The sequence below is a fragment of the Aquarana catesbeiana genome, linkage group LG11 (assembly GCF_042186555.1).
Source record: "Aquarana catesbeiana isolate 2022-GZ linkage group LG11, ASM4218655v1, whole genome shotgun sequence".
Classification (NCBI taxonomy): Eukaryota; Metazoa; Chordata; class Amphibia; order Anura; family Ranidae; genus Aquarana; species Aquarana catesbeiana.
In genome coordinates this window covers 221,024,847-221,044,481 of record NC_133334.1, presented here as the reverse complement: position 1 = coordinate 221,044,481, position 19,635 = coordinate 221,024,847, and the positions used below count along the sequence as shown (strand labels likewise).

At 40.9% G+C, this 19,635-nt stretch overlaps 1 protein-coding gene across 3 annotated transcripts in view; it reads left to right on the top strand.

The window, feature by feature from the left end:
- The window catches only part of FKBP2 (FKBP prolyl isomerase 2), a 48,869-nt gene extending 40,942 nt beyond the window's left edge, over positions 1-7,927 (top strand). For 2 of the 3 annotated variants that reach the window (XM_073605358.1, XM_073605359.1), the window contains exons 4-7: positions 3,842-3,888; positions 3,981-4,016; positions 4,179-4,272; positions 7,769-7,927. In XM_073605358.1, the coding sequence (XP_073461459.1) occupies positions 3,842-3,888; positions 3,981-4,016; positions 4,179-4,270 (175 nt within the window). In that variant the 3' untranslated portion in view covers positions 4,271-4,272; positions 7,769-7,927. The remainder of the gene's footprint in view (positions 1-3,841; positions 3,889-3,980; positions 4,017-4,178; positions 4,273-7,768) is intronic. The other variant, XM_073605360.1, reaches the window with a different exon arrangement.
- The last annotated feature ends 11,708 nt before the right edge of the window (positions 7,928-19,635 follow it).

The window sequence follows — 19,635 nt, the reverse complement described above, 5'->3', positions numbered from 1 at the left end:
AAGAGATGTCACTATCAGTGAAGCAAGCCATCATTAGGCTGAAAAAACAAAACAAACCCATCAGAGAGATGGCAAAAACATTAGGTGTGGCCAAATCAACTGTTTGGAACATCCTTAAAAAGAACGCACCAGTGAGCTCGGCAACACCAAAAGACCCGGAAGACAACTGTGGTGGATGACCGAATAATTCTTTCCCTGGTGAAGAAAACCCCTTTCACAACCATTGGCCAGATCAAGAACACTCTTCAGGAGGTAGGTGTATGTGTGTCAAAGTCAACAAGCAAGAGAAGAGTTCACCAGAGTGAATACAGAGGGTTCACCACAAGATGTAAACCATGGGTGAGCCTCAAAAGCAGGAAGGCTAGATTAGAGTTTGCCAAACAACATCTAAAAAAGCCTTCACAGTTCTGGAACAACATCCTATGGACAGATGAGACCAAGATCAACTTGTACCAGAGTGATGGGAAGAGAAGAGTATGGAGAAGGAAAGGAACTGCTCATGATCCAAGACATACCACCTCATCAGTGAAGCATGGTGGTGGTAGTGTTATGGCGTGGGCATGTACGGGCTGCCAATGGAACTGGTTCTGTTGTATTTATTGATGATGTGACTGCTGACAAAAGCAGCAGGATGAATACTGAAGTGTTTCAGGCAATATTATCTGCTCATATTCAGCAAAATGCTTCATAACTCTTTGGACAGCGCTTCACAGTGCAGATGGGCAATGACCCGAAGCATACTACGAAAGCAACCAAAGTTTTTTTAAGGGAAAGAAGTGGAATGTTATGCAATGGCCAAATCAATCACCTGACCTGAATCCAATAGAGCATGCATTTCACTTGCTGATGACAAAACTGAAGGGAAAATGCCCCAAGAACAAGCAGGAACTGAAGACAGTTGCAGTAGAGCCCTGGCAGAGCATCACCAGGGATGAAACCCAGCGTCTGGTGATGTCTATGCATTCCAGACTTCAGGCTGTAATTGACTGCAAAGGGTTTGCAACCAAATATTAAAAAGTGAAAGTTTGATGGATGATTGTTAATCTGTCCCATTACTTTTGGTCCCTTAAAAAGTGTGAGGCACATATACAAACTGTTGCAATTCCTACACCGTTCACCTGATTTGGATGTAAATGCCCTCAAATTAAAGCTGAAAGTCTGCAGTTAAAACACATCTTGTTTCATTTCAAATCCATTGTGCTGTTTAGAGCCAAAAAGATTAGAATTTTAGAATTGTGTTGATGTCCCAATATTTATGGACCTGATGGATATGGAGATAGATATATTATATTATTTATTTTTTTTTCCCTCCTAACCATAACAATGACTATTCTATGTAATAAATGGAACGATAAATATTCCATAAACCATGTTAATTTACAATGTCACATTCTCCTGTCATATGCAATTCAGGGGATCAGATCACTGTTTTATTTAAAGAACACTAAATGATCCAAGGATTGGGGCTAATGCCTTATATGACAACTCTTGGCTTTCCATGCTGCAGAACGCCACTGGCGCATATCACCTCCCTAACCCAGTAAGACTCACCTGGGTTTATGAAATGCTCTTCTGTGGCTTGGCTGAGACCCTGGTATTGTTTGTCAGCTCCAGAGGTATAACCACATGTGCCTTGCTGTGGTGTTATCGCAACATTTCAGTGGGATCGTTCAGCCATAGGAAAGTAGACATTTTTGGATACTGTGCAGTGCTGCTAACTCAGCAGTGTCATAGCCTATTTGAAAAGATTCAAGTGCATTGGATGGCTCAGTCAAAGTGCAATCACAGGGTTATAGTAACTAAAGAAATAAGGAAATGTTCCCTTTTTAGGTTGAAATCAAAGTATGTGCCATTTTTAGAAGAATGTTGTAAGATAACCAATCTATTGAAACCCAGAGGACCTATAAAAGTGGCCATACATGGTTGAGTTTCATCCAGTTCCTGCTGAATTGACTACCGCTTGAACGATGGTTAGCCCTGTTGGCACCCTTCTGCTCAAAAAAAAAAAAAAAATTCAATCAACTTTTGTTGAAAAAAGTGGATTGGAAAATGTTTCAACTGAACAATACCTGTATCCAATCAGTTGAAGCCATTCCCCTGGTTTTGTGGAGCGCTCCCCATATAGTGAACCCCACTCCTCCCACCCTTCATGTAGCTTCAGGTCTGACTCCCAGTTAAAATGCCCTGTATAGCCTCCTCCTGGGTAAATATACACTGTGTGTGTGTGTATGTTATAATTTCACCGGTCACTTTATTGGGTACACTTTGCTAGTACCGGGTTGGACCCCTTTTGCTCTCAGAACTGCCTTTAATTCTTTGTGGGATAGATATTCAACAAGGTGTTGGAAACATTCCTGAGATTTTGGTCCATAGTGACATGGCATCACGCAGCTGCTGCAGATTTGTCGGCTGCACATTCATTATGAGAATCCCCTGTTCCACCACTTCCCAAAGGTGCTCTATTGGATTGAGATCTCGTGACTGTGGAGTCCATAAGAGTATAGTGAACTCATTGCAGCTATAACAGCTTTAACTATTCTGGGAAGGTTGTCCACAAGGTTTAAGAGTGTGTCTTTGGAAATGTTTGACCATTCTTCCAGAAGTGCATTTGTGAGGTCAGGCACTGATGTTAGATGAGAAGGCCTGGCTCGCAGTCTCTGCTCTAATTCATTACAAAAGTGTTCTATCTGGTTGAGGTCAGGACTCTGTGCATACCAGTCAAATTTCTCCACCCCAAACTCATTCATCCATGTCTTTATGGACCTTGCTTTGTGCACTGGTGAACAGTCATGTTGGCACAGGAACGGGCCATCCCCAAACTGTTCCCACAAAGTTAGGAGCATGAAATTGTCCAAAATGTCTTGGTATGCTGATGCCTTAAGAGTTCTCTTCACTGGAACTAAGGGGCCAAGCCCAACCCCTGAAAAACAACCCCACACCATAATACCCCTCCACCAAATGATTTAGACCAGTGCACAAGGCAAGGTTCATAAAGACGTGCTGTAATGTGTGCCCCACATAATGTGTTTTGCTTCCCCTGTGTACTGTGCCCTCCTGTCCCAGTGTACTTTACCTGCTGCCTCGCTGTACACTGTTTATCTCAAGTTGGAACCAGAATTGAGCATCTGCAGAAAAAGCAAGCACAAGTTTTACATTCAATAGATCTGTTTTAATATTGATTCCATTATTTAATGCTATTTCTAAAAATATTGTATAAGCTCGTTTGGTTGTACTTCTGTGGATCACAGAAGTGCAGTTTGTTCTGCGCTCCTGTGACCAGTTTTCAGCCAACCCAGCGCTCTAGCACCTGATAGTCACCAGCTCTCTCCTCAGGGAGCTCTGAGAACCGAGTGATCGGCAATGTTTGATCCCTCGGTTTTCAGTCTTGGAGCCGGTGGGACCGATCCACCTAGGCAAGTATGATTTCTCCCCCCACACAAAAAAAACCATACTTATCATTTTGATGGTGATCCCAAAACTAAAAATTTCTTCCCCATCCACCTGATCCTGAAGTTTGAAGGGTCTTGGATGCACCATTGTATTTAAGTGGAATAAGCAGCATTCTATTGTCACTGCCTTTTTACTATAGGTTTCCAGTAGGTCTAGCTGTAATTGGGTTTGACTGTCTATGGAAGTGTCTTAATCATTATCTTAAAATTGAGGCCTGTTTGTTTTGCTAAATGTCTTTGTTAACAAAGTTTTATATTTCTGAAGCATTTGGCATCCCCTGATCTCCACCATATGGCCAAGGAAAACGTGCCTGATTAGTATATGGAGCATCATTATATGTCACAAATATGGTAAACCTCATATAATACTGAATCTTTGCTTTATTTTGCAGAATGTGTGAGGGGGAGAAAAGGAAGCTGGTTATTCCTCCAGAGCTGGGTAAGAATTGTGTTTTTACTTGGGGAAAGTGGAAAGGAATGGGGGCACCTTGCTGAATAAGCCTTAAATGCATTTTTTTTTTTCCGCTTCAGGATATGGAGATAGAGGTGCACCACCCAAAATACCAGGTGAGGTGAACAGTATATTCTCAAGTACTTTCCTTTTTTGTAAATCCGGATTTTCTCACTATTTTAACCTCCCCTTCTTCTTTTTTTTTTTTTTTTTTTCTTTTTTTTCCCTATTATTGGATCCTCTGTTCTATTTGCCATTCTTGGTCCTTTTACACTCAGATATTGTGTTCCATGAAAATTTTGATTCTAGCAGTGTGAAGCTATATTGTGGGAGAACGGTCTATAGAACATTCCTGCAATTCCATCAGTAAAGGTCACCTGAACAAAACATCTTGATTGCTGCTATGATCGGGGTTTATATGTTATTGCAAGTAGTATAACCTCTAAGAAACTGACATATATAATCGGTTTTCTAAGTTGAGTGCAGCAGGCAGTGACACGAGCATGACAGTGAGTAGTGAATAAGAAAGCGGAACCTGAAATTGCCTCCTAAGCAACAAGCCTGGGAAACCGTAGATCTGGTTATCATTGATCATTTAATATCTGTATGAACATGGATGGAAGAAACGAGTATATCACTCTCTGGAGCTATAAGAGGTTATCAGCAATGCAAAAAGTTAAATGAGTGTTAAAGATCAAGTCCCCAAAGATATTTTTTAGTGCCATCAGCACAGATGACTCACAAATCAGCCGATATGAAAACCATAATGAAGGTTGAGTATTTATAAATGCTCTATAGCAGCGGTTCTCAACCTGGGGGTCGCGACCCCCTGGGGGGTCGATTGCCCATTCTCCAGGGGGCCGCGAATGCTGGCCGAGACAGACCCGAAGTTACTGCCTGAGTCCGTCCGTCTCGGCCAGCGAGATGTCACTTCCTGGAGAGGAGGGACTACACGGAAGTGACGTTCCGTCGCCGCCATCTTGGTACTCTCGTCCGCAGTAAGGCTTAGACTTAGAAGTCGGCAAGCGGACATCTTTGTACACCCACCGAAATCCGCTTGCTGCGGACGAGTGTACCAAGAGGGAGGCAACGAAACTTGCTGAAGAAGAAGAACACCTGTGACTTCTGGTAAGTCAGACACACAGGAAAAGCTGACAAGACAACATTTTTTTTATTATGGAGATATATATATATATATATATATATATATATCTCCATAATAAAAAAAAATTTTGTCTTGTCAGCTTTTCCTGTGTGTCTGACTTACCAGAAGTCACAGGTGTTCTTATATATATATACGTAGTATATATATATATATATATATATATATATATATATATATATATATATATATATATATATATATATATATATATATATATATATATATATATATATATATATATATATATACACACACGTCCCAGTTGGTTCCTCAAAAGTAGTTATTCCGTGCCAGTGCTAGATACATGTTTGGAAGCTATACACTTTGTGTATCTAGCACTGGCACGGAATAACCACTTTTGAGGAATCAACCACAACGTTTATATATAAATCAGTGGTGGGGGCGCAAACAAACTGAAACAATCAGAAAAAAACCCCCATTAAAACGCTGCAACTGTGCCATCAAATGCAGCCACTGTGCCCATCAATATATATATATATATATATATATATATTGATGGGCACAGTGGCTGCATTTGATGGCACAGTTGCAGCGTTTTAATGGGGGTTTTTTTCTGATTGTTTCAGTTTGTTTGCGCCCCCACCACTGATTTATATATAAACGTTGTGGTTGATTCCTCAAAAGTGGTTATTCCGTGCCAGTGCTAGATACACAAAGTGTATAGCTTCCAAACATGTATCTAGCACTGGCACGGAATAACTACTTTTGAGGAACCAACTGGGACGTGTGTGTGTATATATATATGTATATATATATATATATATATATATATATATATATATATATATATATATATATATATATATATATATATATATACTACGTATATATATAAGAACACCTGTGACTTCTGGTAAGTCAGACACACAGGAAAAGCTGACAAGACAAAATTTTTTTTATTATGGAGATATATATATATATATATATCTCCATAATAAAAAAAATTTTGTCTTGTCAGCTTTTCCTGTGTGTCTGACTTACCAGAAGTCACAGGTGTTCTTATATATATATATATATATATATATATATATATATATATATATATATATATATATATATATATATATATATATATATATATATATATATATATATATATACACGTCCCAGTTGGTTCCTCAAAAGTAGTTATTCCGTGCCAGTGCTAGATACATGTTTGGAAGCTATACACTTTGTGTATCTAGCACTGGTACGGAATAACCACTTTTGAGGAATCAACCGCAACGTTTATATATAAATCAGTGGTGGGGGCGCAAACAAACTGAAACAATCAGAAAAAAACCCCCATTAAAACGCTGCAACTGTGCCATCAAATGCAGCCACTGTGCCCATCAATTGCCGCCACTGTGCCATCAAATGCAGCCATTGTGCCCATCAATTGTCGCCACTGTGCCATCAAATGCAGCCACTGTGCCCATCACTTGTCGCCACTGTGCCAGCAAACGCTTCTACTGTGCCATCAAACGCAGGAACTGTGCCCTTTAATTGTTGCCACTGTGCCAAACGCAGCCACTGTGCCCATTAATTGTCGCCACTGTGCCAGCAAACGTCGCCACTGTGCCCATCAATTGTCGCCACTGTGCCATCAAACACAGCCACTGTGCCCAACAATTGTCGCCACTGTGCCAGCAAATGCCGCCACTGTGCCATCAAACGCAGCCACTGTGCCCTTTAATTGCCACTGTGCCAAGGGCAGCCACTGTGCCCATCAATTGTCGCCACTGTGCCAGCAAACGTTGCCACTGTGCCAGCAAACGTTGCCACTGTGCCATCAAACGCAGCTACTGTGCCATCAAATGCAGCCACTGACCCCTTTAATTGTTGCCACTGTGCCAAACGCAGCCACTGTGCCCATAAATTGTCGCCATGGTGCCAGCAAACGTTGCCACCTGTGCCATCAAACGCAGCCACTGTGCCCTTTAATTGTTACCACTGTGCCAAACGCAGCCACTGTGCCAGCAAATGTCCCACTGTGCCCATCAATTGTTGCCACTGTGCCAGCAAACGCCGCCACTGTGCCAGAAAACGCGACCAGCAAAAATAATTTTACTGTTAGGGGTCCCCACAACTTGGGAAATTTTATCAAGGGGTCACGGCACTAGGAAGGTTGAAAACCACTGCTCTATAGCTACCTTTGCAAATGATGGGAAAATGGCACTGAAAACTTGTGATAGGAAAAGTCCCTTCTACATACAATACTTAATAGAAACCTCCATCCCATTGCGATCACACATTAAATGTCATAATTTTAATTACAAATGTTAGGCAAAGCGTAAAGCATTTTGTAGCATTCCTCTTCTTTCATTTTTTTTTTTTTTTTTTTTTTTCTTTTTTTTAAGCATTTTTCTTCTTTATAAATGCCACCTATTGTATCACTCTATTTTATGCCTGGTCTTAAATAGTTCAACTGAATAATATATTAGCTCGCCACAGCATGAATGTTACATAAGCAAACTATACAGTCTTCATTAGCAAAGCATTGCAAAAGCTAACGTGGAAGTTTATTGACCCATAGTAGCTAGAAAAATATCAGTTTATTACAGTTTATCAGTGAAAGGGGAATTTCAGGAGGCTGCTTTTTACAATCTTGCATATTGACTGTTATCTTAAGAAATAAATAATGGTTACTGCCGTGCTGTTGGCCTAGGTGCTTTTGCTAATTTGCATTTTTTTTTTTTGCAGGAGGAGCCACTCTTATATTTGAGGTGGAGCTGTTAAGCATTCAAAGACGATCGGATTTGTAATTGGGGTGGCGGGGGGTGTCTCATTCCTTTGTACGGGGTCCTGTTTGTGCTGGAAGGCAGCGTCTCACACAGTGCTGAATAAAAACACAGACACAAATTCTGGCTCTGTTCATTTGCATAATTACATGTTGAGATTAGACTTTTTCCAGATGAGCAATTAATAAGCCAAGGCTTAATGCAGACTGCAATACTGAAATCCTTTGTGTTATCCTTTTTTTGTCCTTTTTTTTTTTTTTTTTTTTTTTTTTAAATGTATTTTCTTTTTTTATAGTTTTCAATCTTTTTGGGGTTTTTTTGCAGAACAGGAAATATAGAAAACATTAAACAATATAAGGCCCAAATAATATGTATTTTGATCAAAAGCAATAGTACAGTCATGGCCAAAAATATTGGTACCCCTGCATTTGTCACATAATGCACCATTTCGCTCAGAAAGTTTGTTATAATAAATGTTTAGGCATTCTCATGTTTATTTTTGTTTGTATTGGTATGACACAAAAAAAAGCAGAGAAACAAAAAGCCAAAAATGGACTGGACAAAATGATTGGCACCCTCAATTTAATATTTTGTATTGTATATTGTATTTAATATTTTGTAGCACACCCCTTAAATACCCCTTAAATAACTGAAATCAATTGCTTCCTGTAACCATCAATGAGTTTCTTGCACCTCTCTACTGGAATTTTGGACTTTTTTTCCTTCGCTAACTGCTCCTGGCCTCTTAGATTGGAAGGGTTCCTTTTCCCAACTGCTGTTTTCAGACCTCTCCACAGGTGCTCTATGGGATTTAGATCTGGACTCATTGCTTGGCCAGTTCAGTACTCCCCAGCGCTTTGTCTTAAACCATTTGTGGGTGCTTTTTGACGTGTGCTTTGGGTCATTGTCCTGCTCTAAGACCCATGACCTCTGGGGAGACCCAACTTTCTGACACTGGGCCCCTACGTTGCACCCCAGAATTCTTTGGTAGTCTTCAGAATTCATAATGCTGTGCACAGAGTCAGGACATCCAGTGCCTTAAGCAGCAAAGCATCCCAAAACATCAGTGAACCTCCACCATGTTTGACTGTAGGGACTGTATTCTTTTCTTTAAAGGCTTTAATTTCTTTTTCTGAAAACAGTAGAATGATGGGCTTTACCAAAAAGCTGTGTCTTGTTTAGTCTGTCCACAGCACATTCTCCCAAAAGGATTTTTGGCAAACTGCTGATAAATTTTTATTTTGTCCAGGGAGATTAGCTACAGTGCCATGGGCTGTAAACTTCTTGACAATGTTGCACACAATGGTCACAGTAACATTAAGCTCTCTGGAGATGGACTTGTAACCTTGAGATTGGCCATGCTTTTCCAAAATGTTTGTTCTCAAATCCTCAGGTGAGTTTTTAATTACAACTTACAGGAGCATCACAAGCTTGGAATGCAATTATTTCTTACAATTTTGAGACAGTGCCAATAATTTTGTCCAGTCCATTTTTCTGAGTTTTGCGTGGAATGTGTCAGATTTGGCTTTAATTCTCCTTTTTTCTCTCATACGAATACAAGCAAAAGAGATCAACATGAGATTGCCTAAACATTTGTAATGGCACAATTTTCTGGGCGAAGTGGTGCTGTATCTGACAGAAATGCATGGGTGCCAATATTTTTGGCCATGATGGTATGTAATCCACTCAAGTGAGAAATGACCATATGGCAAGATTACCGCAGATCTGAGAAACAGGCGATTTATTTTATTCTCAATCAGGCAGCCATAGAGGCCCATGGGCTTTCCATAATGATAGGGCTAACGTGGACCCTTACAATAAACTTTATAGGCAGAGAAAACGGAAAATTGTATACTCGCCTTTCTGTAATTTTCCTTTCCTGACACATTTTCATGGCAGCACACACTGGGTTGTGACTCCACCACCACCACAACCTGACAGAATTGGTTAACTATAAATTTGAGAGACACTCCGCTTCATTCTCATCTAAAAAAGGGTGGGATGCTGTGTGCTGCCATGAAGATGCGTCAGGAAAGAAAAATTACAGAAAGGTGAGTGTACAATTTTCCGTTTTTCTGACGCATCATGGCAGCACACACTGGGAAATAACTCGCCAGTCGGGTGGGTACAAAAAAAAGTCGTATTTAACATGTAGCTGTAGAATTGGCCTGCATAACGGATCTTCCGAAATCTGCCATTGATAATTGGGCCGAATCCACCCTATAGTGGGACATGAATGTGTATGTCTGGGTGACCAGGTCGCTGCCTTGCAGATTGTCGCCGGCGAAACCCTGCAATATGCTGCCCATGAAGTTGCCACTGCCCTGGTTGAGTGAACTTTAATGCTTTTGGGTACCGGTAGTTGTTCAATGGCATAGGTTTTCCTGATGGACTTGACTAGCCATGATGCGAGGTGATGCCTTGTGACCTTTTCTGTTCCCATGAGGAATTACCAGTAAATTGTCCATTTTTCTAAAGGAGGCTATAGCCGTCAGGTAACTGCTAATAGCGGATTTTATATCTAAGGCATGTGGTTCCCCCTGGTCGTTGGTAAAGATCGGAAGATTGATGTCCTGATTGTAATGAAAAGATGTTGCCACCTTTGGAATAAAGTGGTCTGGAGGTCTGAGTACTACCCTGTCTGGGTAAAAGACCATGTAGGGTTCTGCAATCAATGCTTGCATCTCCAAAACGCTTTTGGCTGAGGTGATGGCGATGAGAAAGGTTAGCTTTAGTGTTCAGTCCCGTAGTGAGATAGCCAGATGAAAAGGGGAATTTGAAAGTAAGTTCAGGACTACTGACAAATTCCATGCTGGGAACGTTGGTCGTCTTGGAGGCCTGATCTTTAAGCACGAAGAACTGAATCAGAAGAGGATGTGAGGCCCATCTGAAATCCGTTTTTGCAGATAATGCTGAAACTTGCACCTTTAGGTTACTTGAGCTTAGCCCTTTAGCTAGGCCTGCTTTGAAAAATTCCAGAATCTGTGGTGCCTCTGGCGATTAGTGGGTTCCAGCTATTCTGCTATGCCATAGATGAGAACCTTTCCCATATGGTGGTGTTAGTGGTACATTTGCTAGCCTGGAGTAATGTTGATACTACCTCCTGGGAACAGCCTTGTTCTAGGAACCTATTCCTCTCAATCCCCATGTCATTAGGTGCAGTTTCTCCAGAGCCGGGGAACTGCCCCTGGTAAAGAAGATCCTGTTTCACCGGGAGAGGTAGTAGATCTTCCACACTGAGCTGTAATAGGATCGTGAACCAGGGTCTCCTCGGCAAAAAGGGATTACTGCTATTACTGAAGCTGATGACCTGAGTCTGGAGAGGAACCTCGCAATTAGTGGTGTCGGTGGAAATGTGTATCCTAGTCGAAAGTTCCACAGATGGAGAGGGCAGTCTACTCCCTCAGCTGATGGGTATGCTGCTCTTGAGAGAAACCTCTGGCACTTGGCATTTGTAGGTGTCGCTGCCAGATCGTTATCCGGAATTCCCCAAGTTTTGGTCAGGAGACTGAAGGCTCAGTGGTTCAGAGACCATTCGTTTGACAGGAATTCCCTGCTCAAACAGTCGGCCAGTAGGTTCTGTGCTGCCGGAATGTACACAGCTCTCGGATCAGTTAGGTACAGTTGGGCCCATTCTAAGATAGGGCGAACTTCCTCCAGTAATGTATTGCTTCTGGTACCGAATGTACACCATCTTGCCCATCCGATTTTAAGACTTTCTTCCCCTTCAAGGATGATCCAAAGGCTAGGAAGGCTTGAAGAGCTGCTCTGAGCTCGAGAATATTCAACACTACCCCCTGTGCATGGAACTGCCATTGTCTCTGAGCTGCTTGATCTTGATAGTGAGCCCCCCACCCCTTCTGGCTGACATCTGATGTGATTACTTCCGGTTCTGGAGGGACTATAGGCCTGTGCTTCCTGAGGTTGCCAGCATGCATCCACCACCATATCGTCTGTTTCACGTTCCTGTGAATGGAAATTGTCTGAAGCATTGATGCTCCATTCCACTGACTGAGAAATTAGGTTTGCAGCATTCTCATGTGCCATTGCGCCCATTGGATGCTCAGACAAGCTCTGGCTGGAAGGGATTTCGCTATCATTAACTTTATCTTCTGGATTAAGGGAAATGCCTTTTCCTGAGGTAGTTATACTTTGTTTGACTGGGTATCTCCCCTGTTTCCCTGAAAATAAGACCTAGCGTGATTGTCGGTGATGTCTGCAATATAAGCCTAACCCCCCAAATAAGCCCTAGTTAAAGTCCTTGTAGGTCTTATTTTCAGGGTAGGGCTTATTTTTGGGGAAACAGGGTAGGGCTTATATTGCAGCCATCACTGACAATCACGCTAGGTCTTATTTTTGGGGAAACAGGGTAGTTCCGCCCCTAGAAAGATCACGTTTTGTGTGGGCTGATGGTTGCACTTTTCCCAGTTTATTAACCAACTGAAGCTCTGGAGTGTCGTAAGTAATATACTCCGATGATGAATCAACGCTTCTCGGCTGTCTGCTAAAAGCAGAATGTTGTCCATGTAATGATGCGGTCTCGGGCCTTTTTTCCTTTTTAGAAATGCAATTTACAAGAAGTAGAATCTTGGTAAAGTTCCTGGGGGCAGAAGCGATGCCGAATGGTAGGCACTGAAACTGGAAATGCTGGTGGTTGACTGAGAAACAAAGGTATCTTTGAAAGGCAGGGTGTATAGGCACGTGTAGGTAGGCGTCTGCTAAATCTACGGATAGCATCCAATCTCCTAAATTTATCGCTAACAGTATTGACTGGAGGCTTTCCATTTTGAAGGCTTCGATCTGGATTCTCTTGTTGAGACTTTTTAAATCCAACACTGGGCGCAAAGCCCGTGTTTTTTTTTTTTTCTACTAGGAATAGAGGTGAATAATACCCCCTCACTTTTTGGGGTGTTGTGACCGCCAGGATTTGCCCCCCTTTTGTTTTAACTCTACCACATACTTGAGCAGTGCTCTTCTCTTGTCTGGTGATGATGGTAGTCTGGTTGACTGAAAGTGATTTCCGGGTAAACTAATCTCCATATACTTTTATTGTGGAAAGTGTCCATGCGTCTTCTATGTGCTCCCTCCAAACCTGTATGCACTCCTTGAGCCTGGCTCCCACTTTCACGGGAAGGGTGGTGCACCTTCAAAAAGATTTCTGATGTTCCCCTGTTGGGGTCTTAGATTTTTGGAGTCTCAAAAAGGATGACTGCGTGTTTCTCCAGTTTCTCTTAAACTCTCTTCACGGCCTATATGTCTTTGCCTCTGTACCTTTCTGGGAGGTTATGCTTAAAGGAAGGACCCTTCTGCGGTTTTGGTCTCCTGTCGGAAGGGATCAGTCCTGATTTCCCTCATGTCACTTTTGAAATTTGCTGAATCCAATTTTGATCTGCAAAGGTTAACTCCGTCATATGGAATTTTGCACCAATTCGTTTCTGATGTTGCGTCCGCCACCCACGTGCCTGAATGTGCAGCCAAGAAGCTATAGTGGGTTTTTGTTTTGTTTTTTCCCCCCCTCCTTTTTTTTTTTATTTAATTTATTTTTTTCTTCTAAGCTACAGGATGGAACATCATTAGTTCTGTTTAACTACCTCCCGTCCACATATTGCAAAATGACGCGCGTAAGGCAGCTCTCTCGTTCTGGGAAGATATGACGTCATCCCACACTCGCAGTGCTGTGATCAGTGGTGCGCTCTGTACCTGGAACATGGTGCATCACGAATCTAAGTTAAAGCGGTGTTCCGGCCAAAATTAAACTTTTTAAATTAAAAATACCCCTTTAATACACAAGCTTAATGTATTCTAGTGAAGTTAGTCTGTAAACGAAGGTCCGTTTTGTTAGGTTATTACAGCATTTTGTAACTTTAAAAATTTGCAGCAGACCGTGGCCCTCTTAAGTGTGGGCATCTGAAGCCGGGCTGTATTTCTTCCTGGTTCTCAGCCTTGCAGATCTCGCACATGCTCAGTGCTGCACAAGCATTGTAATAGGTTTCAGGTCAGGTTTCCATAGCAACGGCAGTGTCAGAGGAAGTTGCCGCCCCTTAGCTATGCAAACCTCTTCTCCTCTCCTCCCTCCAGGAACCAGTAAATATACTGCATGTAAAAGAAAACAAAGCCTGGCATATAGCATTTCTCACAAATCCTGCACAATTACCTCCCCCATCAAATCACACCACATCGCCCCCATCATATTGCCACCATTAAAACTGCCCCATCGTATTGCCCCCTAAAAACTGCCCTATCATATTGCCCCATCAATATACAAGCAGACAAAATGAAAAATACTTGAAAAGGACATCCATCACACAAATAATAGAGGAAAGACATTCTAACACACAGAATAAAGAAAGGGAAGACATAAAAAAAAAAAAAAAAAAAAACGGAGATTACAAAAAAAACAAGGACAAAGAAGGAGCAATCAAAGTAAACATAGGAGATATCGATATACCATAGTGAGCACATTTAGACCTGACATGTGGATCGGACAATCCACATGTGTTCTGGCAAAAAGGCTTTGTTCCCTTTTTTAAAATGGCGATGTGATCCGCCTTAAATCGTGTCATTTCCTGTCTGGAAACAACACAATTTTTCAACACAGTAAATCACACAGACTCATGGGAAATGATGTTATCATTTTCCATGAGCCCAGGCGAGTCAGGAAAAGAACTAGGAGCACCGCGGAATAGGAAGTAGGCAGATTAGGGTCTTACACATAAGTAAAAATTATTTTTTTTAGCAAAATTATTTTTATTAAATTTAAAGGAGACTACTAATGTAAAAATGTTTTTTTTTTGGGTGGACCTCCGCTTTAAGAGCTGATGATGAGGCTCTTTACCCATGTAATCAGCTGTGTCCACTCACAACTGGATCACATGTAAACAAGGTAATGCCGGTTATCGGAATTCCTCTCACTGACAGAGTGTGAGGAGAGAAGACCCGATCAGCAGCATTTGCTCACAGGAGAGATCTGCACAGATAATCGGGGCACTGATCAGCCCCAGCAGTGATGCCAGTCAGTGCCGCATATTAGTGCCACCTCATCAGCGCACATCAGTGAAGGAGAAAAATTACTTGTCTACAAAATGTTATAAACGAAACTAAGAAACTTCTTTTTTTTTTTTTTTTAAATGTTTGGTCTTTTTTCATTTTTTCTTTTAGCAAAAAAAAAAAATCCAGTGGTGATTAAATACCACCAAAAGAAAGTGTTGCCTGACTGCGCAATTGTCATTCAAAAGTGTGACAGTGCTGAAAGCTGGAAATTTGGCCTGGGCAGGAAGGGGGTAAAAGTGCCCAGTAGGCAAGTATTTAAAATGGGTATTTATGTACTCCTTTCACACATTGTGTTGAGTGATACTGCTCCTAAAATGTAACATGCATTGGGGTTAATTTTACTAAAACTGGAGAGTGCAAAGTCCGGTGCAGTTGTGCATGGTAGCCAATCAACTTACAACTAACATCAGCTCATTCCGTTAAGCGTTGACAAAAACAAAACCCTGGAAGCTGATTGGCTTCTTTGCAGAGCTGCACCAGATTTTGCACACTCCAGTTAGTTATCAACGCCCATTGATCTCTAGAGAAGAATGGAGAGTGTAAGAAAGGCTAAGTAATGCCTATTGAACCCCTTTTTTTTTTTTTTTTTTTTGTTTTTTTTATAATTTTCATCCTTGGTGAAAGCTAAAATCCTGCCAGACAGATGAATACAGATTTGAAATGCACATATGTAGGCTGTTGTACTTGTCACAACACGTATACAGGAGTGTGAACCCATATTCTTACTGCAGATGAACAAATTGGTGTCAACTCTCTGCCCTACTTTGCTACATGCACAGTAAAGGATCAGCAGTACACTGATGAGGTCATCTGTGCTCTCATCTCCTGTAGGCATGCTTTCAGTGTTAGGCCTGATTGACACACCTATGCAGTTTGCATAATCCAGGTGCATTTTGTGTTTTTTCAATACACGTTTTGGATCCATTGAAGTCTATGGAACCAAAAACCAGAAAAAAAATCCCTTGCCCCTTTTCCATGGGAAACCATGTTAAATGGACTGTAGTGTGTTTCTGCTAAAATGAAAACGCACAAAAAAATGCATAGGTGTGAACCAGGCCTTGACAATGCTGTGACATACTTACCTGGCTCTGTGACTTGCTTTTATATCAAACTGGTACTGCAGGAGGAAGTTAATATAAAGCAAAATGTAGGTATTTATTCCAGGTGTCTGCCTGCTGTTCTGTTTTATGGTGCCATTTTAAATGTACTTTTTTTTTTTTTTTTTTTTTTTTTTTGCATTTCTATTATTTAACACATGCAGACTGCCTTGAAAATGTTTGTAACTGTTCACAAGCCTGCAGATACGTAAACTATTCCACACTACATTAAAAAGAAAGAAAAAATAAATAAAAAAAGCAGATCCCTGCTTGTGATTTGGTGATGGTGAAGCTGGCAAAGCACAATTCTCTCACTTTTAAAAGTGCAAAAATGTGTTGAGCAGCACTGAATGGATTCCGTATCAAACAAACGCACATGTACAAATTTCCTTTAGATTTACCATAACAATATAATGATATATTATAATGATAATTTATGAGGTCAAACCTAAACACATTCAAATTGTATGCAATCAGGCACACCCTTGCATGGTTGAAGGTAAAGGAAATTGTACAAAAAAAAAATGTATAATGTGTAGCCAGCTTAACTCGTGCTGCATGAGCTTCCTAAGACTGCAAAACTCTTATACCCTAGGTTACTTCCTGGGGAACTAGAATGTAATGTGCTTAGTCCTTTTAAAACGCACCACCAACAAAGATAAGGTGGTAGCCCTGTAAAACCTACATTGATGATAAATGCGTGGGACTAGTGTCCATCCAAATACAAACTAGTATCCTCAGCGTTTTGTGGCTTGAGAAGCTTGTGTGAGTGTACCTCAACATTATTACCTGGATTTTGATTGTCCATAGGTGGTGCAGCTGAACATGTATATGAATTTTGCATGGCTGTGTCTGCAATGAACCACAGTACCTATCCTTTTCTCTTGAGAGTTTTTGTACCCTTATCCTTACAAAGTTCCATCTTTCCATGGTCCACTCTGACAGCTGGATCTGCTGGTGTGTGGCCAACTTTTTAGTTTTGTTTAAATGTTAGGACAGCTGTGTTTTCTCACTAGCTCATTCAGGGGATGCTTACTGAATGGCATCATAATTGTATGAAATCACACACTTGGAACAATGAACGAGCCATACTAACCACTGTGTATGTAGAGCACTACCTTCTTCTCAATACATTTATTCCTGTATTAATGCATTTCCATCATAACTGAATTCCTATTCCTCTCTGTCAGCATGGTTACAGCAGCTCAGTCGTCCAAAATAGGGATTGCTTCAATAAAAAGTTAAATATCTAATCAGCAAAGGAAACTGAATTTCAGTTTATTTAAGAACATTTTGGTGTAACTCTTTTCTAGCTATTTTTGTATGGCAGGTGAGGCCAGTGCTGTAATTGCTACTAAATTAGACAAATGTCAGAACATATGGCACCTCCTAGAGCAGAGATATGCAATTAGCGGACCTCCAGCTGTTGCAAAACTACAAGTCCCATCATGCCTCTGCCTCTGGGTGACATGTTTGTGGCTTTGAGTCTTGCTATGCCTCATGGGACTTGTAGTTCTGCAACAGCTGGGGGTCTGCTAATTGCATATCCCTGTCCTAGAGGTTATTAGAGGGCATTGCAACCTAAAGCATGAAGGAGAGAAAAAAATATATAGTGTGTATCTGTATGTATATACAGTTAGGTCCATATATATTTGGACACAGGCACAATTTTTTAGTTTTTTTCAGGTATTTACCAAAACATATTCAAGCTATAGTTATAAAATTGGATATTTGCTGAAAGTGCACACTCAGGTTTAATTTGAGGGTATGTACATCCACATCGGAGGAAGGGTTTAGGAATTACAGCTGTTAAGAACAGCCATCCCCCTTTTTCAAGGGACCAAAAGTAATTGGACAATTGAATCAAAAGCTGTTTTATGGCCAAGTGTGGACTACTATTTCGTTATTTCTTCATCAATTAAGCAGGTAAAAGGTCTGGAGTTGATTCTAAAGCTGGATACACACTATACAATTTTCTGTAGATTTTTTTTTTCCTTTTAGATTTACCAAAACCATATAATATGAGGTCAAACCTTAAGAGTTTCAATTTGTATGCAATCAGGCAGGACTTTGCACTACATGGTTTTGGTAAATCTAAAGGAAATCAGACAACAAAAGTTGTATAGTGTCTAAGTGTGGTATTTGCATTTGGAATCTATTGCTGTGACCCTACATCATGCGTTCAAAGGAGCTGTCCATGCAAGTGAAACGGGGCCATTGTAAGGCTTCAAAAACTAAACAAATCCATCAGAGAGATGGCAGCAACATTAGGAATGGCCAAATCAACAGTTTGGTACATTTTTTTTAAGAAAGAAGAATGCACTGGTGAGCTCAGCAACCTAAAAAGGCTTGGACGTCTACAGAAAACAAGTGGTGGATGATTGTAAGATCCTCTCTATGGTAAAGAAAAACCCATTCACAGCATCCACACAAGTGAAGGACACTTTCCAGGAGGTGGGCGTATCTTTGTCAAAGTCTACAATTAAGTGAAGAATTCAACAGAGCAAATACAGAGGGTTCACCACAAGGTGCAGACGAGTTCTGGAAAAGCATTCTTTGGATGAATGAAACTAAGATTAATCTGTACCAGAATGACGGGAAGAAAATTTTTTGGAGAAGGCTTGGAACAGCTCATGATTCAAAGCACACAACGTCATCTGTAAAACATGGTGAAGGCAATGTGATGGGCATGCATGGCTTCCAGTGGCACTGGATCATTGGTGTTTGATGTGACAAGCACGAGGATGAATTCTGCAGTGTTTAGAGATATATTATCAGGCCAGATTCAGCCAAATGCAGCAAAGGTGTTTGGACAGCGCTTCACAGTACAGATGGACAATGATCCAAAACAATCTACAAAAGCAACACAGGAGCTTTTGAAGGAAAAGGAGTGGAATATTCTGCAATGACCGAGTCAATCACCTGATCTCAACCCAATTGAGCATGCATTTCACTTGCCGAAGGAAAAACTAAAGGCAGAAAGACCCACAAAGAACAATTGAATACAGCTGCAGTTAGAGCCTGGCAAAGCATCAGAAAGGAGGAAACCCAGTCTTTGGTAATGTCCATGCGTTTCAGACTTCAGGCAGTCATTGCCAGTAAAGAATTCTCAACGAAATATTAAAAATGAGCATTTAATTTATGATTATATTTATTTGTCCAATTACACTTGAGCCCCTGAAAATGGGGGCAATGTGTATAAAAATGGTTGCAGTTTCTAAAATTTGTACTTGATATTTATGTTCAACCCCTTGAATTAAAGCTGAAAGTCTGCACTTCAGATTCATTTGGATTGTTTCATTGTAATTTTATTCTGGTGGCATACAGAGCCAAAAATATGAAAATTAGGCCTGTGTCCAAATATATATGGACCAAACTTTATGTATATACATGCTCACCGGCCACTTTATTAGGTACACCTGTTCAATTGCTGTTCAATTAGCAACACAAATTGCTAATCAGCCAAATGGCAGCAACTCAATGCATTTAGGCATCTAGATGTGGTGAAGTTCAAACCGAGCATTGGAATGGGGAAGAAAGGGGATTTGAGTGACTTTGAACGTGGCATGGTTGTTGGTGCCAGACTGCGATTTTGGTGGTCCGAAAAAAAGAAAATATCCAGTGAGCGGCAGTTGTGTGGATGAAAATGCCTTGTTGATGTCAGGAGAATGGGCAGACTGGT